The sequence below is a fragment of the Coffea eugenioides genome, chromosome 6 (genome assembly GCF_003713205.1).
Source record: "Coffea eugenioides isolate CCC68of chromosome 6, Ceug_1.0, whole genome shotgun sequence".
In the NCBI taxonomy this organism is placed as follows: domain Eukaryota; kingdom Viridiplantae; phylum Streptophyta; class Magnoliopsida; order Gentianales; family Rubiaceae; genus Coffea; species Coffea eugenioides.
The window spans coordinates 3272908-3293236 of NC_040040.1; the positions used below are offsets into that span (position 1 = coordinate 3272908).

At 37.8% G+C, this 20329-nt stretch overlaps 2 protein-coding genes across 3 annotated transcripts; both read left to right on the plus strand.

Annotated features, from left to right (window-relative positions):
- Window positions 1-9425: 9425 nt before the first annotated feature.
- LOC113772984 (probable WRKY transcription factor 49) lies at window positions 9426-10625 on the plus strand. The gene is made up of 3 exons (XM_027317497.1): window positions 9426-9676; window positions 9787-9939; window positions 10079-10625. Exons 1-3 carry the CDS (start codon window positions 9426-9428, stop codon window positions 10623-10625), a joined length of 951 nt encoding a protein of 316 aa, XP_027173298.1.
- An 877-nt stretch (window positions 10626-11502) lies between these two features.
- LOC113775054 (ATP-dependent zinc metalloprotease FTSH 10, mitochondrial-like) lies at window positions 11503-17301 on the plus strand. 2 transcript variants are annotated; one of them, XM_027319777.1, is made up of 8 exons: window positions 11503-11907; window positions 12024-12273; window positions 12414-12488; window positions 12720-12853; window positions 13504-13977; window positions 14081-14848; window positions 15347-15574; window positions 16475-17301. In XM_027319777.1, exons 1-8 carry the CDS (start codon window positions 11848-11850, stop codon window positions 16955-16957), a joined length of 2472 nt encoding a protein of 823 aa, XP_027175578.1. In that variant the 5' UTR covers window positions 11503-11847; the 3' UTR covers window positions 16958-17301. The 2 variants fall into 2 exon arrangements, with proteins under 2 accessions (XP_027175578.1, XP_027175579.1); XM_027319778.1 differs by lacking the exon at window positions 11503-11907 and adding an exon at window positions 11918-11930.
- The last annotated feature ends 3028 nt before the right edge of the window (window positions 17302-20329 follow it).

Sequence of the window (20329 nt, forward strand, 5' to 3'; positions counted from 1 at the left end):
TTTGTTTTTACATCCATAAACACCATCACAATTCTTTCAGGGGAAAAAAATCTTCACAATGAATATGATCATTCCCCTGGACAGCTTTGAGACAAGGCAATACGAGTACTGATTCCCTCAGCTAAGCTAATACGGCTCCATGAGCGTAGATGCAAACATTATTGATCTTCTTGCACGTTATGCAAGTACAAACTGCCGCCATTATGTGGTGTTCATGATTCGGAGATAAACAAAATCAGAATACATCGAAACTCTAATATTTGGTAGAGTAGTTTGGAAATGCATACTAAAGTTAGATTAATCCAAATTTCTCGAGTAACTGTGGAATTTCCAATATATATATTATACTGTTTCAAAATTACCAAATAAAAATCGGCCTATATACACCCCTCACCTCTGGTCGGGACAAGAAATATGACAAAGAAGTATGCAAAACTGAATTTATAAACTAATTTAGGAGTAACTCGATCCCAGAATAGAGATTTAGGGTGCAAGCAATAGTAGTAACAGTACTCCGTTGATCTACCTTTGATTATTGGTGAGAGAGAGCGGTGCAGCTGGAAAGGGGACTGAAACTGGATTGCAAGAAATTTGTCGTGAAATTTTGTTAAGTTTGTAGTGGACGTGGATGTAGCTTTCTCAAAATCAGGGGTCACCAATTAAAAGGTACGTGCCTCCTCTCGTCCATGTTAGGTAAGCTCAAGGAACCACACACAAACGTGTGTGTGAGTGTGTGTTTTGAGACATTGCGCCATCAAATGAAGCATCTAAAATGCGCAACAAGCAACCTAAATCCAACACAACACATGACCAAGCCCAAATATCCACATCCCGAGCATTCCTAGAATTCTTGCTCTGAAAGCTATCACCAAAAATTTGGTAAGGTCAAAGATCTTAAGCCTAAGGCATTTATTATTCTTCAACATGATCGGTGGCATGGCCTGTGTCAACTATTCAGTTTTCAATTCAGTTTGATTTTACTTGTTACTCAGCATGGGCATGCATGCTTTCTCATCTTATTCATCACATCAATAAGGGCTAGGAATTCTTCTCTCTAATCCTCAATTTCATTGCTGTAATCATTCTTAAGGTTTCTTTTCATTGGTTGGTCTCGGTATTCACTTATACATTCTCCAAGATGGTTCCAACTTCGATTTATTCTTACTGTGCTGAATGTTGATCAGATTACTTAACTGTACTGTGTTTTATAACGTCCATTCATTTTTATTTTATTTTTTTTGGATCAAACCCGCAACTTACTAGTATCTGTTTTTTAGCATGTAGGAGTGTGTTGCATGACGTAAAAGCTTTTGCATGGAGAAGAGGAAATCAAATAAAGACCAACTCACTCACAGTGACCTGTACTGAATAATCAGGAGTAAATGGTAGCCAAAGTCTTCTTTTTGGAGGGTTGCTTTAACAAATTTAGCAATTTACTGAAGTTTCATCCCAAATACTTAAATTCAACCGGTATCTTCTTTTTGAAGTACCCATTTATTTGCTGACATAAAAGCTTCAGGTGAGAATATGAGATACTTTACTTAAAACATCTATTAATTAGTAATTTTGGGTGTGTATTAACTTCGAAGTGCTGAAATTGCATATGAAGTGGTATAGAACAGCTATCTGGTAGACTACGTGCAAACTAGTCCCGCTAGAAGGTTGTCATTTTTGTTAGCAACTCGGGAGTTCAATGGCAAGGGATTCCTTAGTACGAAGCTCAAGGGCATCAAATTTTGCAAATGTCAAAGTGTAGGATGCTTGTTTTAGAACAAACTTAATTCAGGGGCTTTGCTAATTAGTAGTTCACTGGGAATGTACAATGTTGAACACGATAATGCATAAAGTTCTTTACGCAGACGTAGAACATTTTAACCTTGGGGACATGCAGGGTCGGAGTTCCTACGTAAAGGCAGTTTAAAGAGGCTGTGTAAGAGATTATTCTAGCACCTCCTTTTAAAAAAGTTTAAGGAGGCTGTGCAAGAGATTATTCTAGCATCTCTTTTAAATTTTTTAACTGTAGGTGAAATTCAAATCCTCGTTTTATGGTCCAAGGAGGAATTTAATCGTTTTTTAATGGCTACTAAGCGAAAGCTCAATGATTCCATACGTAGATGGATCGTTGTAAAATTCAAAAGGAGGTGTCACAAATTCGGAAACATTTAAAGACCTCTCCATGGACAAAAGATTAGCCACTCCATTAAACAGGGGAGAAATTTTTCGTAATGATTTGTCTCCAACTATAGAATATTTTTAGACCAACCCAATCTATTAAAAGCAGAAATTAAGGGCTCACAATTAGAGAATTTGGGTCTTAATCCCCCAGCATCCTTCTCGTTCTTAATTCCCACCTGTCCCTTGTTAGTAAAAATTTTTTAAAAAAAAAACTACTAAAAGCAGAATTACTTGTAGCATTGAAGTACCTATAATCTTCCTAAACACTTGGAAGCCTACTAGTAAATTTACACTTGGAGAATACCTCCTCTTCTAGTTCCAGGCCCCATAGCAAACAGTTGGTCGAGATCAGGAGGCTGGAAGTAACCGTTCTTGGGGAGCTCTCGCTTGGTTCTCCTATCCGTTTTCTTCCTTGGAGCCGGCGGACACTCCAAGACCTTGGGTATTTGACATTCTTGATTCTTTGGAGTTGTACACTCTTCCTGCTGCATCTCCATTCCCACCCACCTAACCTTCTTTGGTAGCCGGACGGTATCAATATTCAGTAAGTTCGTGCTCACAACAAAAAGGACCCGATGTAGTATTCAGTCTTTTTCCCCAAAAAAAAAGAAGGGGTTGTGCAAATCGAGCGGAGAAAGTAGAGAACTGTGGTTGAGTTGCAGAGGAAAATGGACTGGTGTACTTAGATGAATTCTTTGTTGGGACTTGGGATCTCAGAAAAGAAAGACGAGGGTTTTTTTTTTAAGCTGAAAAACGAGGGGTAGAGCTAGAGAAGTAGACAACTTCTATCAAATCAAAACTCGGAAGTGGGGGTGACGGCGGGGAGGGGAGGGGAGTTACTGTTCTTGGAGTATGTGACAGTTAAGAATGGGGTGGCACCGACTTGTTTCCCATGGATTGGTAGGTTCATGTTACGTGTTCGTGGCCCACGTTAGACCGCGTCTTTGTGGTTTTTCAAATGAGGCGGCGCCTACATTTTGCCTCTGCTACTTGGGCGGGAAATTTCCTGCTGATTTCCTGGGTTAATCATAATCATCCATTACTGATCCATTATTAATGATCCATTATACTGGTGACAGGGATGATGAATGAGAATGTTTTTGTGCTGGGAATTTCAGAACAGAAGGCGATGTACAATAATAAAGTAAAGGATGTACTTTACCCAAAAAAAAAAAAGAGGATGTACAAGTATACCTCCACCAGTCCACCTAATCATGGTCAAGATCAATTGTTCACTTCAACGCTTACTTAACAAGTACATTATCCTTCAGTTCGGCTGCTGCTGTTGCTAGTGCTACTGCAATGACTAATATAAGATTCTTTGTTGTTTCTTTCTTTCCTTTCATTCTTTGTGAATAGACTGCATTGATGCGAACCAAATTGGACATAATTTTGCGGAGACGGGGCAGGGACGGTCATCAGAAGGACCGTCCCTGAACAGTTGACGGTCAGGATTTTGTTCAAAAAAATTATACGGTCCAGATCACTTTTTGTATCTCGTTTTTAACAACGTGTGTGGGGTTTACAAAAATTTGTTCTAAAGTTACACGTTGTGCAAATAAAATTACGCTGTGTGTAAATAAAGTTACGCGGTGTGCAATATGCACAAAACCGATAGGAACGGTTGCCCGTGGTCCTAATTTTGCATATGATTCCATTGTTTACAGTACCTTTTACTAGACTAGCCTTTTCTTTCTTTTCCCTTTTGAGCTTTCTTTCTTTACTTTTTTTTCCCAACAATGAAGATGTGAGATTTTAGGAAGGGGAGAGAAAGAAGAGAAATTTGAATTCAAAATATCTAATTTCTAAACAATCTTAACAATCAATCAATATGCAACTTTTCCTCAGGTGGAGATAGGGATGGCTTGTAGGGCGACGTTTTGACGTCTCCAAATCCCATAACCGTGTCTTCAGGATGCACTGCTGCAGGGGTAAGAAATGCAAGTTTGACGGAGAATTGTCTTGGATCCTAATCTGAGTATTTTTTTTTCTTTTAGTATATATATAAACAAACACATCAATTCGTATTTCAGTATTCGGATCTTCAGGCTTTACCTGATATATCTATCCATCTTAAAATTTTCAAATTTCAGACGATTTTGATTTGATATGTTGTAGTGAATATTCAGTTGTATATTTCAATATGACAGTGTGCTTGCAAGTCACAGTTAATATTTACTCATGGGTACGGTTTTTCGTACATAGTGATTCTTGTGCAAGTGCAACTCTCTCTTTGTAGTATTTCTTCGGTTGATCTTCGTGCAGTATTTGTTCCAGAACTCCATCATTGCGCAATTCAATCATTGATTTATATTTTTATATTTTTTTTAAATTTGTGTTGGCGGCCATGGGAAATGGGTGACAACCAGGACCGATTAAAAAAGGTTTCGGGTACAGAATCTGAAACATCGACTGGGCCTGGGCGCTTCAGTTGGGGTTTGTACAAAGTGTACCTGGGCCTCAATTGAAGTTTTGGGTTCGTCAGCGACGTACAGAATCCAACTCGGTCCGACGCCAGACTAAACTTGAGCTCCCCACATATTTGTTTGTTTTAGACTTTAGTCCAGAGCTCCACCTCGAGGTTATCGCCGAAAATTGCTCTTTTGGGCCTTTTTGCCGGTTGATCTAAATTCCGTTTTTCCCTGGAATAATCTTTTTGAACAACCACGTGTAATGTTATATTTTGGGGTTAACATTTATTGTTATTTTATAAATTTTCTTTTTTACTCTTATAAAAATTATTTTTATTTTAACTACCCATGATTGTTTTTACTTTTAATTATTTAAGTATATGTTTTCAACATACCTATCCCTAAATATTGTAACTATCAATATAAAATTATTTTATGAAAAATATCTAAAAGATTAAGGATTGCTTCAGTAACAAAATTTTTATTTAAAATATATGACCATGTATTTTTTGATTGCATACACATTGGGAGTGTATTAAGCACTAGTACATCATTATTTATAAGGAATCAATAATGTTTCTTCAACGAGTCATAGTTTACAAGTAGTTTACAGCTTCCATGTTCGAACAAAAAAACTGTGGGCTATTCAACATAGACGAATTCACTGTTTTTAATATAACTCAAATTGTGTAAGTAAATATTCATCTGTTTTAATTGGACTAGTTTGTTAGTGCATTAAGCTTAGGTATCCGTAAGTTTGAAGTTATCAAAAAAGATCCAAGCATAACACTAAGAAATTCTAAAACTTTGCATCTAGGGAGAGGAAGAGGTTCTAAATTCAAGACTTTTCATTTACACTAAAAAAAAATGACATAAGTTTTAATCATATAATGTGTAAGATAACCAATTCATATCATCTTAAGGAGCAAGTATTTTGAGTTTGAAGCTTTGAAAATAATATATTGGTCTCGTTTTAGGTTGAGATTCTTTTGTTAAAAAGCATTTTTAGGAAATAAATAGATATGATTATGACCCACTTAAATTTCTATTTACTTTTCTTTTTATGTTATTTGACAAGAAATAATGACATTAAGAAATTCAAGTTTATTAGCTTAACAACCACAAAAAATTGAATTTGAATGTGTAATTATTTTTAAATGAATATAAAGGAATAATACAAATTGACCCATTATCCACTAATTAAATATATTTAATTAAATCATCCGGGTAAACCCATTCAAAATTTGTTGCACACCTAAATCTACTTATTAGTGAGTGTGTTTGAATGAGTTGACATAATTGAATTATGATTGACACCTATATTCATACATTTTGTCCATGAATGCTAGAGAACCTATTTTCGTCCATGAATGCCGGATGGCCTATTCCATCGGTTAATTAGATTAGATTTTAATTACAAAAAAAAGATTAAAAATTACGACATGTCTATATGATAGATACAAATATGAAAGTAAAAATATGTCATCTTTACTTTGTTTTCATAGCATAAAGTAGTGTTTTGAATAGAATATCATTTTTCAGTAGATTATCTTAGATTTCACAAAAAAAGGATAGGATGAAATCACCATAACATACCCATGTTTCTGATATACAAGTGAAAAAATAACGCCGTGGACATCATAAATCGTCTTAAAGGTTTATAATTTTTTAAAAAATAATAATACATGATACGTTATTCAAAAACTCCAATAAAATGTGTACAAGGCAAGTTTTTTTTTTTTTTTAAAAATGTGTGGGAAAGAAATTTAGTTATTTATAATAGCATGTTTTGTAATTGGATACAAGCTACTACATAAAAAGGGTAGAAGAACGTAAAAGAAAATTGTCACAAAATTTTTTCTCAAGTATTACCTTTCCAAGCGAAGCTGTAAGTTGGAATATCTCTAAAACTGAACAATAATGTATCAAGGTTTCGAAAGAATATCTCATTTTCATATTCATTATTTGTAAATTCCCTGGTCCGGGTCTGCTCTCACATGCCCTTCAGTGATGCCCAAGTTGAAACCACTAGAAATTTTTTTTATTATAAAATAAAAAGAAGGGAAAAGAAAAGAAAAAAGTTCCCGCGGGCTACTAATTACAGCCTACCGATTTTCTCCTACTTGGACTGGATTAGTTATTTAGCTACAGGGGCCGGGTGGCAAGGAAGATACCGACGGTTCGAGCAGTTCGATCTTCCACACGTGATATAGCTGCGTCACACAAGACGCGTGGGCCAACCTTAATTCATTGGTTTTTACTTTTTCAGAGAGCTAACCACAACAGTCCCTGTCCTCGAAAGGGGTTGACTTTTGGGGAAGCCTCCACAAAGATTTTGTCAGTCACAGGCGTCGTCCATAACTTGTGCGGCATCTCTCGGCCTCCTCCCCCACAACATCACTAGCTGACACCTTTAGCAGCTAAACCAAAGCCCACTCACTCAGTCAACCATTTGTTCTTTCCTTTGAGGTCGCAATTCCCCAGTTCACCGGACCCTCATTCTCTGGCAAAAGTCAACCCGTGTGCAAACAAGCCTCCCCTGAATTTGAAGCCACGCTAATATACAGGAAGGTCTCTTATGCTACAACAATTAATAGAGTATTATTCTTGTTTCATCTTATATAGGAGCAAGACGAATTTAGTTCCTAAACTACTTTATTAGAGCTGAAATATAGTTTCTAAACTTTGTTTTGAGCTAATTTAGTCCCCTAACTATTTTAACAAAATCAAAATAGTCCTTAAATTTCATTACGAGCCAATTTAGCTCATAGACTATTTTACTTGAATAAAAATAATCCAATTTTTTATACTAACACTTAGGGGTAGAATAGAATTCAGTCATTACCCTTATCAATGTGTTTTTTGGGGTATAAAAAAGTTGGATCAGATTGAATTCGATCACTGTCACGAATATGTTTACGGGATCATAAGTCACTTACACAAGTTTTTTTTTATAAATCGATTATTAATACAACCCTTACATCGGCAACGCTTTCTTTGTCCTAAAAGAGTAGGATGATGATCCCGTGGTTTGACTTTCTGAGGCTCATTTTCTAGGGAAAAAATTAGTCTACCCTTGAGCATTCAAAACATGGGCCTAACAGGGATTCCCAATCCTTTCACTCTTCTGGATTTTTGGCTTGATACAATTGCACCTCACAAATATGGTAGAAATGGATGGGACTGCACACGTACTCAATCCTCCACTTGTTGGAGTATATGCAAATTTTCTTCCTCGTCTCTCCTGTTGGCGATAAAAAGTAATTTGAATCTTTGTGTGTTTCTAACGAGATCCTCCACGAAATATGCGAACCCATGCCCTCTTTTTGTTCGCATTTGTTGCATTTAAAGACTAGAATCCTTGGAAAGTCCTTTTCTCCTTCTGTTTCCTCCTCGTGGTTGGTTGCTTTCCATACACACATTTGTAGTTCTCATCCACCTGATAAAATTTCTTCATCATCTTTCCAGTTATACTACGCTAAATTACTAGCTTTTAAGTTTTCTGTTGCTGAGAAGAAGATGAGGTTCTCGATTTTCACCATTTTAAGACTTTTTAAGTTGGTGGCATCACCCATTCACCACACCAACTTATTACTTGCGGTAAAGGAGAAGTCATATTGATATTCTACATGCCATCATATTTCTAAAAATTAACTTGATTGGTAAAAGTGAATTTATGGCTTTGCTGAGCTCAATCAAACTCTCTCAGTTTGGTATCCCTGTACTTATTTAACTTCAAATGCGATCCGATGCTAACTTTGTCTAGAGGTCAAGTAATACCAGAAACATTCCTCGAAATTAAAAGTTAAACAGGGTATGTGTCCATCGATTCCTTCTTTAGTGGTTGACCATCGCACAATTATTATACAGTTGTAATAATACAGAGGTCATGGATCAGGTAAGCAGTTCGGTCCACACCTCATGCATCTATCCCATCAAAAACATCCCAACAAAGACAAAGTATACACAATAATACTAACACGGGAGAAAAAAAATGTGACGGATACTGTACCATGGTCTCTCTTTGTATTTTCTCTTGGATTATTTGGATCGCATTTTTCTGAACTTTTTGTAAAAAAAATACTGTAGTGATTTGATATATATGAAGTAAAAATGTAATTGAAAAATGTATTTACGGAAAATGTAGCAAATTTTCTTTGAAAATCTGCAATTCAAACACAGCCCTGGTCTGCTTTGTATGTATAACGCAGATAATTAATCCAAATCACAAGTCATGATAACGGCACGCAGGACATTTCTACGCTACTAATACCATAATTTGCTATCTACCTTAATTGCCTAAACTGAAATTCTCAAGCAATAGTTAGATGTAACGAAGAAAAAGTGTCTTCAAGTAGTATGAGTTCTTGGTTGTGCATACTAATGGATGAAGAACCATCATAGTTCATGTGGTGCTATTACCTCTATTGAATGTGTTAAGACTTCATTTCTTGGCAACCATGGCATTTTTCCTAAAGTCAAACTTGTACAAGAGTACGTAGTAGATATAGACTCTCAGCTCACGAGGGGAAAAGAATAAAAAATGGAAGAAGAAAAGAACGTAAAAGTATATGCATTATTATATCACGAAATGTATACGATAACTCTAGCAAGTGTAGCAACCACCAAACGTAGGTGTTAACCTTTTAAGTATAACCAAGAGATGCAAAAGACATGAAACATCAAAACTTCCCCCTCATCTGCTCCACTCTCTCCGACCTTTTAAACATTTCGATAAGCCTTATTCTTACCCACTTCATCTCATTTCTTAACACCTAAAAAGTAAGCTTCCTCTTATAATAATGCAGATCTAAGTTTATTAAGGGATATTCCATCCAAATGGCGGATCTTCAGCCTACTCCTTGGTCTGCAGATGAACTAGTAGGAGAGCTACTTGACAATGAATCGCCATTCTTCATAATTCCTGATCAAGTGGCCGAGGCATCAAACTTGGACGTTGCATCGAATCATTCACCTGTGTATAACAGGCTAATGTCCGCTGTTTACTCGGGGCCAACCATGCAAGATATAGAAAGTGCTTTGTCTGTGACCGAGTATAGAAATCAAACCGAGCATGTCTCACAAGCCAGGTTCGATCGTGTCATCTGCTTAAATTTATGTATTGATCGATAATAGCCAGCGTTGTACATGAAGCCTTGATTTTATTTGTCTCTAAAGCTGTCCGGCCACATCAATGCAGAGTTTCCATGGTGGAGAGAGACTTGAGTAGGACTCATGAGAACAATTACAGGTACACGCTGAGAATTAAGAGTTGCGACAATGCATTGGCTGATGATGGTTATAAATGGAGGAAGTATGGCCAGAAATCTATAAAGAATAGCCCAAACCCCCGGTATTAATCTTGGTTGTTGTGAACTAGTCAGTATAGTACTCGAAAGTGACTGAATTTTATTTATAGTTGCCGTATTTTTGTTTTTACTTTCCGGAATAACGCAATAACTCGTGAATTTGCAACCGGTGTTGTGACACAGGAGCTATTACAGGTGCACAAACCCAAGGTGTGGTGCAAAGAAACAGGTGGAGCGGTGCAGTGGTGACCCGGAAACTCTCATCATCACCTACGAAGGCCTTCACCTCCACTTTGCTTACCCATTTTTCCCACGCAACCTACCACAACAGCAGCATGTGAATTCCCCTGCTAAGAAGAAGCAAAGGAAGCCCACGAGTAGTAGCAATTCACAAGGCAGAAATGATCAGGAGGCGCAACGCAGCTTTACTACTAGTATAAACGATGCAGAAGAAAGCTCGGACAATGTTACCTACTCTAGCCCTGTAATACCACCACCACCGGCAACAGTCGGCGACGTCAATACAGGATGGGAGCATAAAGGAACAGAGGGCGACTACTCGCCACAAGGCTTGCTTGAAGATGTGGTGCCATTACCAATTCGTAATCCCTTGATTAATCCGACGTCCGTGAATTCTTCGTCCTCTTCCTCTTTTCCATCTACTCCAACTTCACCTTCTTCCATTTCGTGGCCTCCGGGCTATTCAACCTTAGGCTTCGTCGGATTTTAGGTTTGTACGTAGCTCTGGTATTTACTAGTACTAGCTAGGAGACCATAACTCGTTGCGTATGATATATGAATAATCTAATTAATTTCAATACGAAATTTTCTTGGTTGAAAATTGAAATGTATATGTATATGTCCCCAAGTATTACAACGAAGTAATATCAACATTTATCTTGAATTCTGAGAGTTGCAAAATGCTGTAAAACGTCCAGAACTCGACAAAGCAGAAAGTATCACTGTGCGTTGTCCTTCCTGAAAGGGAACTTTCATGATGGAGCAACTAGTATGAAAGTCGATCTTTGATGGTGGGCGCAAAATATACAAGGCTTCAATTTCTCTTGAACTCATGCATGAGCAGTGATACCAAAGAAAAATCGTTACGTTTTCTATGAATATATTTTTTAATCACCTTTTTATCTCACGTATATCAAATCGTTATAATAATTTTTCTATAAAAAAATTCAAAAAAAAAATATTCCTTTTTTTTTTAAAAAAAAATCTTTTGAAATCACCAGGAGCCTGTCCTAAACCTAGCAGTTGGGGAAGAGGGAGGGTTAAAAAATATATATATATATATATATATATACCCAAAATATATATATATATATATATTTGGTTCTGGGGAGACCCTGAAAAAAAAAATATTTAGTTGGGTGTTGATGACAAATTAGGATATCTTACATTGAAACCAGTGCCGTCGTACACAAGGCGGTTAGCCCAAATAGCCACGAGCCCAGCCCCATTCTCACTCGTTGTTAAAAAAGACACTTAATTGGGCCACCACACTAGTCAGTCCAATTTCTTTGGCGATGGGTCCCAGTATCTAACCAAGCTTGCAGTTTCGGACACGGACTTGTTCGATTGCAGATAGTGTGGGGGAAGCTCCCCCGGCATTCCCCCCCAACTAGAGCCAGAGGCCGACGGACGAGGGTAAATGCGTCATAGAACTTAATCCCATGGCGGCATGTTTATGTATATCCGGTTAATTCCCTTCGTCGTTCAAAAATCATGCAAGCTTCTACGATGTCGTGAGTGATTAATCCAGTTTCGGTTAACTCTGATTATCATCACCTTCTTTTACGCTCCCCTGAAACGCAGCGAATGAGACCACTTAAAAGCCCTAATTTAAACGCTGAAACGCAACGACGACGTAAGAAAAAAATCGTCCCACTCCTGGGCTTAATTTACTGTAGTTGGACGCCAATACATGTACAATCATCGGAAAAATGATTTTTTCACGAATCGGTCGTTCTCTTCTCAGGTCTTCTCGATCCGCATACAGTAATGTAATCTCATTAAAATGACTACTGTAATTTTCCTTCCTTTTTATTTACAAAATTAGGATTTCGTGATTATCATATTGTATAATTGTTTTGCCCCTCTGGATTATTTTGTTTTGCAGAAGTTAATTTCTGGTTTTGGTGTTCGTGGGGTGAGGTCGCCCTCGGTTACTTCGACTGATCTGAATGCGTGCATTCCACGCGTTGATGCTCCTACCCTAGGGCTTGTGAGAAGCTATTTGACATCGATCAGAGCTGGAGCTGGAGGTGGAACTAAGATCGCTGGAACCACGTTTCTATCGGAATTTAACTCGGTTTTTGCCAACCCCAGGCTTCGGAGGCTCTTTTGCAGTGAAGCGCCCAAAAAAAGAAGTCAGTCACGCATACCTAATCAGCCCTTTTATTGCATTGTGATTTTCTTCTTCTTCCTTTTTCTGTTGAGTTTGATGGTTTTGACTGGTAGTTTTCTATTGCTTTTGCTTATTTCTTGCAAATATGGTTTGCTTTTGCAGACTATGAGAACTATTATCCAAAGGACAAGAAAGAAATTCCAAAAGGGGACAATAAGAAATCATCAGAAGCTAAAGGTACTTAACTTTCCAATATCTCTGCAGTGCGGTCGCTACTGAGGTGGCTGTGAGCATTACTGTGCTTGTATCCTGGTCTTTTTATTACTGTTGATATTTCATCTCCTTCAATGGTATTTCCTGTATTCTTTGTGTGATTTCATATGTATTGTGCTATCTTTTCTATCAATTTTCCTACTTCCTTGTTCTTAATAGTCTTATAAGTCATCCATCATTTCATGTTCTTGCTAGATGAATCAAGTGCCGGTGATCAAGCGAATGGCCAGGATAGTTCTTCAAAGCAATTTCAGAATTTAATTATGCCATTATTGTTTATTGGGTATGTGCTTTCATCCATACTGCTGAGTCCTCGTGAGCAGAATCAGGTCAGCTCGCTGTTCCTTTGTTCCAGTTTCTGAGCCTATTGGTAATGTTAGTATGGATATCTCTGTAACGCACCAATTGACAGTATAGAGATACCTCAATTTCTTTAGTTGCTATTCTTCACGCCTGAAATAATGTAGTAAAACTCTTTAAAGAGGAACCATAACTAAAATGTCCACTGAGAGCATTTGTAAATAATTTGTGAACAACGATTAGTACTGACGCCATTCATACTTGGGGTTTAGATTCTTTATTTGGTAACTAGTTGAGTGTTTTAAGTATCAAGTGCCAACTGGAAAATTTCTGGAGAAATGGGCATAACGTGAACTGTTTCAATTGAAATAGTGATTAATGGATTCTCTCAGCTGCTGCTCTTTTTCTTATTGAGAAAGATCTTTTCTTTTTATTGTTTTTTCGCTTTATTTATTTGTGGAGAGAAAGTGGTCGGGAGTGGAAAATTTGTCTCCTGCTCTCCAAAAAATTGACAATTGGACACCATTTGGAATTTGCTGCCAGCAATTTGAATTACTAGGTTTATCACTGAACCTAGTTTGTTACTAAGATATCTGTGACACCTAACAAAGACACTTAATGTGGTGCTCCAACTCTTAACTTCTCTCTCATCCTTTAACTATTTTAACCTGATTTTCAGATTAGTTTCCAAGAGTTCAAGACCAAGCTACTTGAACCAGGTCTTGTTGATCGAATTGTTGTCTCCAACAAATCAGTTGCAAAAGTTTATGTGAAGGATTCATCTCCTGGTGCTAATGATGCTGTCCAAGGTCCTGTTCATAGTCCCAGTTCCAGAAGAAATGTGAGCAAGTACAAGTATTATTTCACCATTGGAAGTGTTGACTCCTTTGAGGAGAAACTGGAGGAAGCCCAGGAGGCACTAGGGATAGATCCTCACAATTATATCCCTGTGACCTACGCAGACGAGATGAATTGGCTTCAAGAGCTTTCGAAGTTTGGACCAACATTGTTGATTTTAGCTGCACTTGTCTACATGGGACGGAAAGTGCAGGGTGGTTTGGGTGTTGGAGGTCCTGGTGGGAAAGGGGCGCGTGGGATCTTTAACATTGGAAAGGCCCATGTTACAAAATTGGATAAGAACTCCAAAAATAAGGTGAGTTTGTTTACTTGGTTCCATCAAGTGGAGTAATTTACTATTCATTTTCACCATCAGTTTCATTGTCAGAAGGTGGCTTGTTTTTAATCTGGCTGTACAGGTTTACTTTAAAGATGTGGCTGGTTGTGATGAGGCAAAGCAAGAAATCATGGAGTTTGTCCACTTCCTCAAGAATCCCAAAAAGTACGAGGAGTTAGGTGCTAAAATTCCTAAAGGTGCTCTACTTGTTGGTCCTCCTGGAACTGGGAAAACACTTCTTGCTAAAGCAACTGCTGGAGAATCTGAAGTGCCATTCCTATCCATTTCTGGGTCAGATTTTATGGAAATGTTTGTTGGAGTAGGGCCAGCAAGGGTCAGGAGCTTATTTCAAGAGGCTAGACAGTGTGCACCCAGTATAATCTTTATTGATGAGATAGATGCAATTGGTCGAGCAAGGGGTCGTGGGGGTTTCTCTGGGGGCCATGATGAGCGTGAAAGTACGCTTAATCAGTTGCTTGTAGAATTGGATGGATTTGGAACCACTTCTGGTGTAGTGGTACTTGCGGGCACGAACAGGCCTGATATCTTAGACAAAGCTCTGTTAAGGCCTGGTAGATTTGATCGTCAAATTTCTATAGATAAGCCCGATATTAAGGGGCGGGACCAGATATTTAGGATCTACTTGAACAAGTTGAAACTTGATCAAGATGCCTCATACTACTCTCAAAGGCTTGCTGCTCTGACTCCTGGATTTGCTGGAGCTGACATTGCGAATGTCTGCAATGAAGCTGCTCTGATTGCCGCTAGGAATGACAGTACAGTGATCACGATGCAACATTTCGAGGCAGCAATAGATAGGGTCATTGGGGGTCTGGAGAAGAAGAACAAGGTATTTCAAATATCACTTATCTTCTATTTCTTCCATCATTTGATTCTTTTATATGTTTTCTGGTTTAAAATAACAAGCAGTTTCGGCAAGAGAGATTCTGCACCTTGAATATTCTGATTAATTTCATGAAAATTTATTCATGGAAACTTAGAGCCCAACTTAATAATCCTTTCTATATACTCTACATCTCTTTTGCTTTGGGTGCCTCTTGGTTCTCTTTAATTCTGAAGCATAGGTACTGGATTTCACTCCTGAGATTATGTACCTTTGCTTGAAGCAAATTGATTACCCTTTTTTCCCCACAAAAAGACTACATTAAGCTTGTGTAAAGAAATATATGAAGAATTAAAAAAAATTGCGGATGCAAGGAGTGAGAGGAGTAAAGGGATCCACAGAAGTTAAATTGTCTAAACTACACTTTCATCTAGTATCACGTGTCTATATAAGTTATGGATAGTAAGACTGGGGGAATATTTAGTGTTTACTGGTCTTCTTCAGGTTATCAGCAAGTTAGAACGACAAACTGTGGCTTACCATGAATCTGGTCATGCTGTTGCTGGTTGGTTTCTGGAACATGCAGAACCGTTGCTTAAAGTAACAATTGTTCCTCGTGGTACTGCTGCTCTTGGTTTTGCTCAGTACGTTCCAAGTGAGAACCTTTTGATGACCAAAGAGCAGCTATTTGATATGACTTGCATGACACTTGGTGGTCGAGCAGCAGAACAGGTGAATTTACCTCTGTTTTTTCAATATAAATTGGATTTTCAGAATTGTTTTGCAGTGTTATCAGGTTTATGGAAACTAGAATATGTTTGTTCCAATATTGAAGTTTTTGCAATTATATCAAGGGTTTGGGGAGTAATAAAATCTTAAAAGTACCTGGTCTTGAATATACTGTGATCACTTTTCCACTTTATGAAACCTAAGTAGCATTTGGATGATTCTTTGTCATTTTTAGTCTAGAATTTTGACTTTAGCTAGAAATTAAAAATTTTTCAAGTACAATGATATGTTAATTGGATATGTTTGATGGTTTCTGTCACGACCTGGGTCCAAGGGCTGGCCCAAGTAACTTTTGGGCCAAAATCCACTATCCCAAAATGGTTAACCCAAGTTACAAAGCAGCCCATGAGCCCAAGTTCTTAAACCATTCCTTTCCTTTGCATTCTTCCGATGTGGGATACTACAGTTTGTGCTTCTGATTATCTTTTGCCTGGATTTTTTGGAGCTTTTAAAGTGATAGATGGCACCATGATTTACCATATTGCTTCCTGATGCTTGGAGAACTGTGGTACACTAATTACACTACTTAGAAATCATTTTGATGAATAGGTTGTAGCATTAATTCTTTTTCTTTTTAAATTATTTGGGCAAATGTCACGAAAGCAATACGAGATTATAGAATTACTCAGGAAGCATGTTCTTGTGAAGCAGGAGGTTGTCCATCAGATATAAACCTAAGCTTATTCATCATGGCTCATTTAATATGCCTTTCTCATCATTAATTTCATTTTTGTACAGTCATATCGAGCATGACTGGTTTTTCTAGCACATTCTTCTCCTGTCAATCTGACCATATTATATCAACTTCCTTCAACTGACTATCATTTTTTTTTTTGGGGGTAGGTCCTGCTGGGGAAGATTTCAACTGGAGCACAAAATGATTTGGAGAAAGTTACCAAAATGACTTATGCCCAAGTGGCAGTGTATGGTTTCAGTGACAAGGTTGGTCTCCTTTCCTTTCCGCAAAGGGATGATACCTTTGAAATGAGCAAGCCCTACAGCAGCAAGACGGCAGCTATTATTGACAATGAAGTTAGAGAGTGGGTAAGCAAGGCATATGAGCGCACTATACAGCTGATAGAGGAGCACAAGGATCATGTTGCTCAGATTGCTGAATTATTACTCGAAAAGGAGGTTTTACATCAAGGGGATTTGGTCCGCGTGCTGGGTGAACGTCCATTCAAGAGCAGTGAGCCCACAAACTATGATAGGTTCAAGCAAGGGTTTATAGAAGATGATAAAGAAGTAGTAAAAGACTCTCCAGAAGGTAAGTCTGTACAGGATGATAGCTCGCCACCTTTGGACCCAGATGTTGTTCCAGCGTAGTTAGGGGTGAGAGACAGTGGCTTGAAAATGAGAGCAGGTTGAACACTTTATATGCCTGATCTGTTCGCAGCCGCCTGCACCCTTTATTTGCAGCACGGTGAATTTGTAAATTCAAGGACTTATACAATTAAAAGTTTAGGGGATTTTCTGTCTTCAACTAACAGCGTCCTTTATGTTATCCTGTTGTCAACATTGATAGGTAGTGGATGTAGTTTTGAGATTAACTAAGACGAGGTCTCGTGGTTAAACTGGAGAAAATCTAACTTTTCCAAAATTGATACGAATGGGTGGATCATCAGGTAAATCGACTTTCAGCATGTCAAACACTGCTTTTGCAGTTTAGCACACATCTTGTTTTTACAATTAAATGCGTGTATAAATTTTTGTTTTAAAAAATGGTTCCACTGACTAACGTTCTGTTTAGTCTAGGTTTTTCCATTTGGTATGGTGATGTAAGACAAATATTAATGGTGGACCGCATGTTTTTTTCTTCTTTGTCCTCTTAGTCTAGGTTTTTTCTTTCATTTCCTGTTTTCTTGTGTTGTCTATTGACAACATGCTAGAAATAACGTTGGTGGTAAAAAGAATTTGTTTCTTCATATTTAAATCTGCTGTGCATTTGAAGTTTTTCAGCTTTTTCACAGCCTTATCGTTTGCAATTGGTTTGCTTTTTCTTGTTTTGTGGAGAAAAGCTGTGAATTGAAATTTGATAATGTCAACCTCATGCTAAGCTTCAAGCTTGAAGAAACTGATTCTGAATTTAAGTGGTGTGAATTTCAGAGTGTGTGTGAGGTACACATCCAAGTATCTTGGTGTACATTTTCTGAATTCTGTTCTCATAGAAGGCTGCTGATCGAGTAGGTGATACTGGTGATTGAGTTTGCATATTAGTTTGTCAATGATTGACCATTCTCACGTAACCTGTCTTTGAGCACCAAAGTGTGCAGAAACCACATTGGGGTGTGTGTGTTTTTGAGGCATTTTATTTTTTGGGAGTGCCAATATGACTACAGTTCTTATCCCCTTGGGGGGTGTGCGTGTTTTTTTTTTTTTTTTTCAAATTAAATGAGGATGATCCTTGTCATTTTGGACTGCTAATATGATTACCTTATAGTAGTTCTTATCCTCTCTATGTGTGTGTGAAATTGTTTTTTTTTTGGTTATTTAAATGAAGATGAGTTAGGCTTGTCTCTGTATTTTCGGACAGCTAACTAAGTAGTGATTGGTGTAAATATTGCCACGTAAGAATATGAGGATTGGAGTAGAGCGGACGTGGGTCCTTCCTGATGTGGCAATGTCTTCGCCCAGTTATCATATGTTGCATATTTGTGGCGATAAAGATTAGTATTTTATACTTGGGCTTGAGACTCAGACCATTCCACAACAATGAAAAGTAGCAGTATTATGGACAGAAACTACAGATTGTTAGATCTCCTATGTTATGTTGTCCTACCATTAAGTTGCTTCGGCTGTTATGTTGTCCTACCATTAAGTTTTGTCCATTTAACTTTGTTATGTTTGGAACCTAGATCGAGGATTCTCACACTTAATGATGGATGGATGGATTATTCAATCACTAACAATTCTCGCAGCTGGATGGCTGGCCGAGATGGCTGCTAGAATTGTTTGGATTTGATCGCAACTATTTCTAAAAATTGGCAACCTATATATATGACTAAATGATATATATATATATTATTTAGTGGCCTTGTGTCTGTATTCTGAAAGGCACAGGACAAGGGGACTACAAATGTATGGCCCTTCTAAAACTGCGGTGCGTTTGGTTCTAATTGATTGCGTCAATTGACGGGGACTCGTTGGATCATTGGAAACGCATCTAATTATCTGCTCCTACAGCTCTGCTGGTGGTGGTATTTGAAATAGGATTGCGGTGCTGATCAATGACCAACTCCTAACCAAATCCAGCCATTGCTTGTTTTGGATGCCGTGACAAGTTAACCGACCTTTGCATGAGCATGAAACATTAAATCACTAAACAGCACCCCCCAAATGCCTTCCGAGTAGGAAAGCAAATTAGGTATAAAAAGTAGACCTACTTTACGGTACTTTCCAGCTCTCCGCCAGTAATTGGATGCCAATCATTTTTTGGCGTTTGCTTTTCCATCAATCAGCGCCAAAGAGCTTCACAGTTGCTAAATATTTGCTTTTCGTGTGGTGGAGAGAGGCTTATGGGTCTAGGTTGGATTCATTACGGGTCTCAGTAAGTACATCCATACTAGACCCTTCTTCTCCGTAGGTTTGGATAATCAACGAGTATTTTTTTTAATATTGTGAAGTAAAAATATTTTTAAAAAATATAGAATTCAAAAGTAATATAAATGCGATCTAATTTTTGTTTTCAAATAATAAAATTAATATTTTTAAAATTTATCCTTTAATTTAACAATCATAAAGTCTTACTATATTCGATTCAATACTTATAGAATAATATATATATATATTTATGCGCGCGCGCGTGTGTGCGTGTGCATGTGTGTGGCGGGGAGGTGGGAGGGAAGGGATGTGGGGGAAAGGGATGAATTAAGTAATATAGAAAAAGAAATGTAAGTAAGAAATTTTGAACTTAAAATCTGTCACTTTAAATCTTAGTTAAATTTGGATAAGACTGGACCATTTTACTTGGCTACACTCGACTTTGTAGACCACGGCACGCTCATTTGTAAGCTGAGGCAATGGTTCGCGAGTTGAGGTATTTCTTGTCCCTATATTTATTATGCTAAAATTTGTTGGTTTTCTCAGATTTGCATTTTTCATTATATTATTATTTTTTCAGATAAGCTCAGATTTTCATTTTCAACGGATGTCGGACCTCCAAACCTAGAACTTCCACAAAGACAAGTGGCCTCCACATTGGGCACAGATCCATCCAATAGCATTTTGTCTTTTTCTTTGTTTTTTTTTTTTTTTAAGGCATTAAGGCAATTTCGTGCACGAATCAATTTCGACTCACAAAAAGCCGTAAGAAAGAAAAGGGGAATGTAGGAGAGGAGCGGAGGTTTGAAGGTTGAACCCACAACCAGCCTTATTTAGTGCCCTCCAGTTCCAGTGGCCTACAGCACCTTGGCTGATGATTATGGAACAATAATGATACTCCTCAGTCCACGCGGAGTAAGGGTTGTTGGGCGCACTCCTTATTTGTGCATGTTAAAATTGCATACCTTAATTGACTTTCTTTTGCTTCCAATTCTTGTAACTTTTCAATAGTTTCTAAACCAAATTTAGATGTTACTTCCCACTTTCCAAAGAGAAAAACCATGTCGACATAATGTGCATTCGAGAGAAAATTATTGCTTTCCCGCTAATAGCTATAGAAGAGTGGACGTAATTTATGATGACTCTGTTTACCCAACG

Excerpts from the sequence above, each read along its gene's own strand:
- LOC113772984 (XM_027317497.1), top strand. The coding sequence starts at position 9,426 with ATGGCGGATCTTCAGCCTACTCCTTGGTCTGCAGATGAACTAGTAGGA. Across the intron at positions 9,677-9,786 it reads GAGCATGTCTCACAAGCCAG|AGTTTCCATGGTGGAGAGAG; the intron begins GTTCGATCGTGT and ends ACATCAATGCAG. Across the intron at positions 9,940-10,078 it reads AAGAATAGCCCAAACCCCCG|GAGCTATTACAGGTGCACAA; the intron begins GTATTAATCTTG and ends GTTGTGACACAG.
- LOC113775054 (XM_027319777.1), top strand. The coding sequence starts at position 11,848 with ATGATTTTTTCACGAATCGGTCGTTCTCTTCTCAGGTCTTCTCGATCC. Across the intron at positions 11,908-12,023 it reads CTCGATCCGCATACAGTAAT|AAGTTAATTTCTGGTTTTGG; the intron begins GTAATCTCATTA and ends TTTGTTTTGCAG. Across the intron at positions 12,854-13,503 it reads GTCCTCGTGAGCAGAATCAG|ATTAGTTTCCAAGAGTTCAA; the intron begins GTCAGCTCGCTG and ends CCTGATTTTCAG.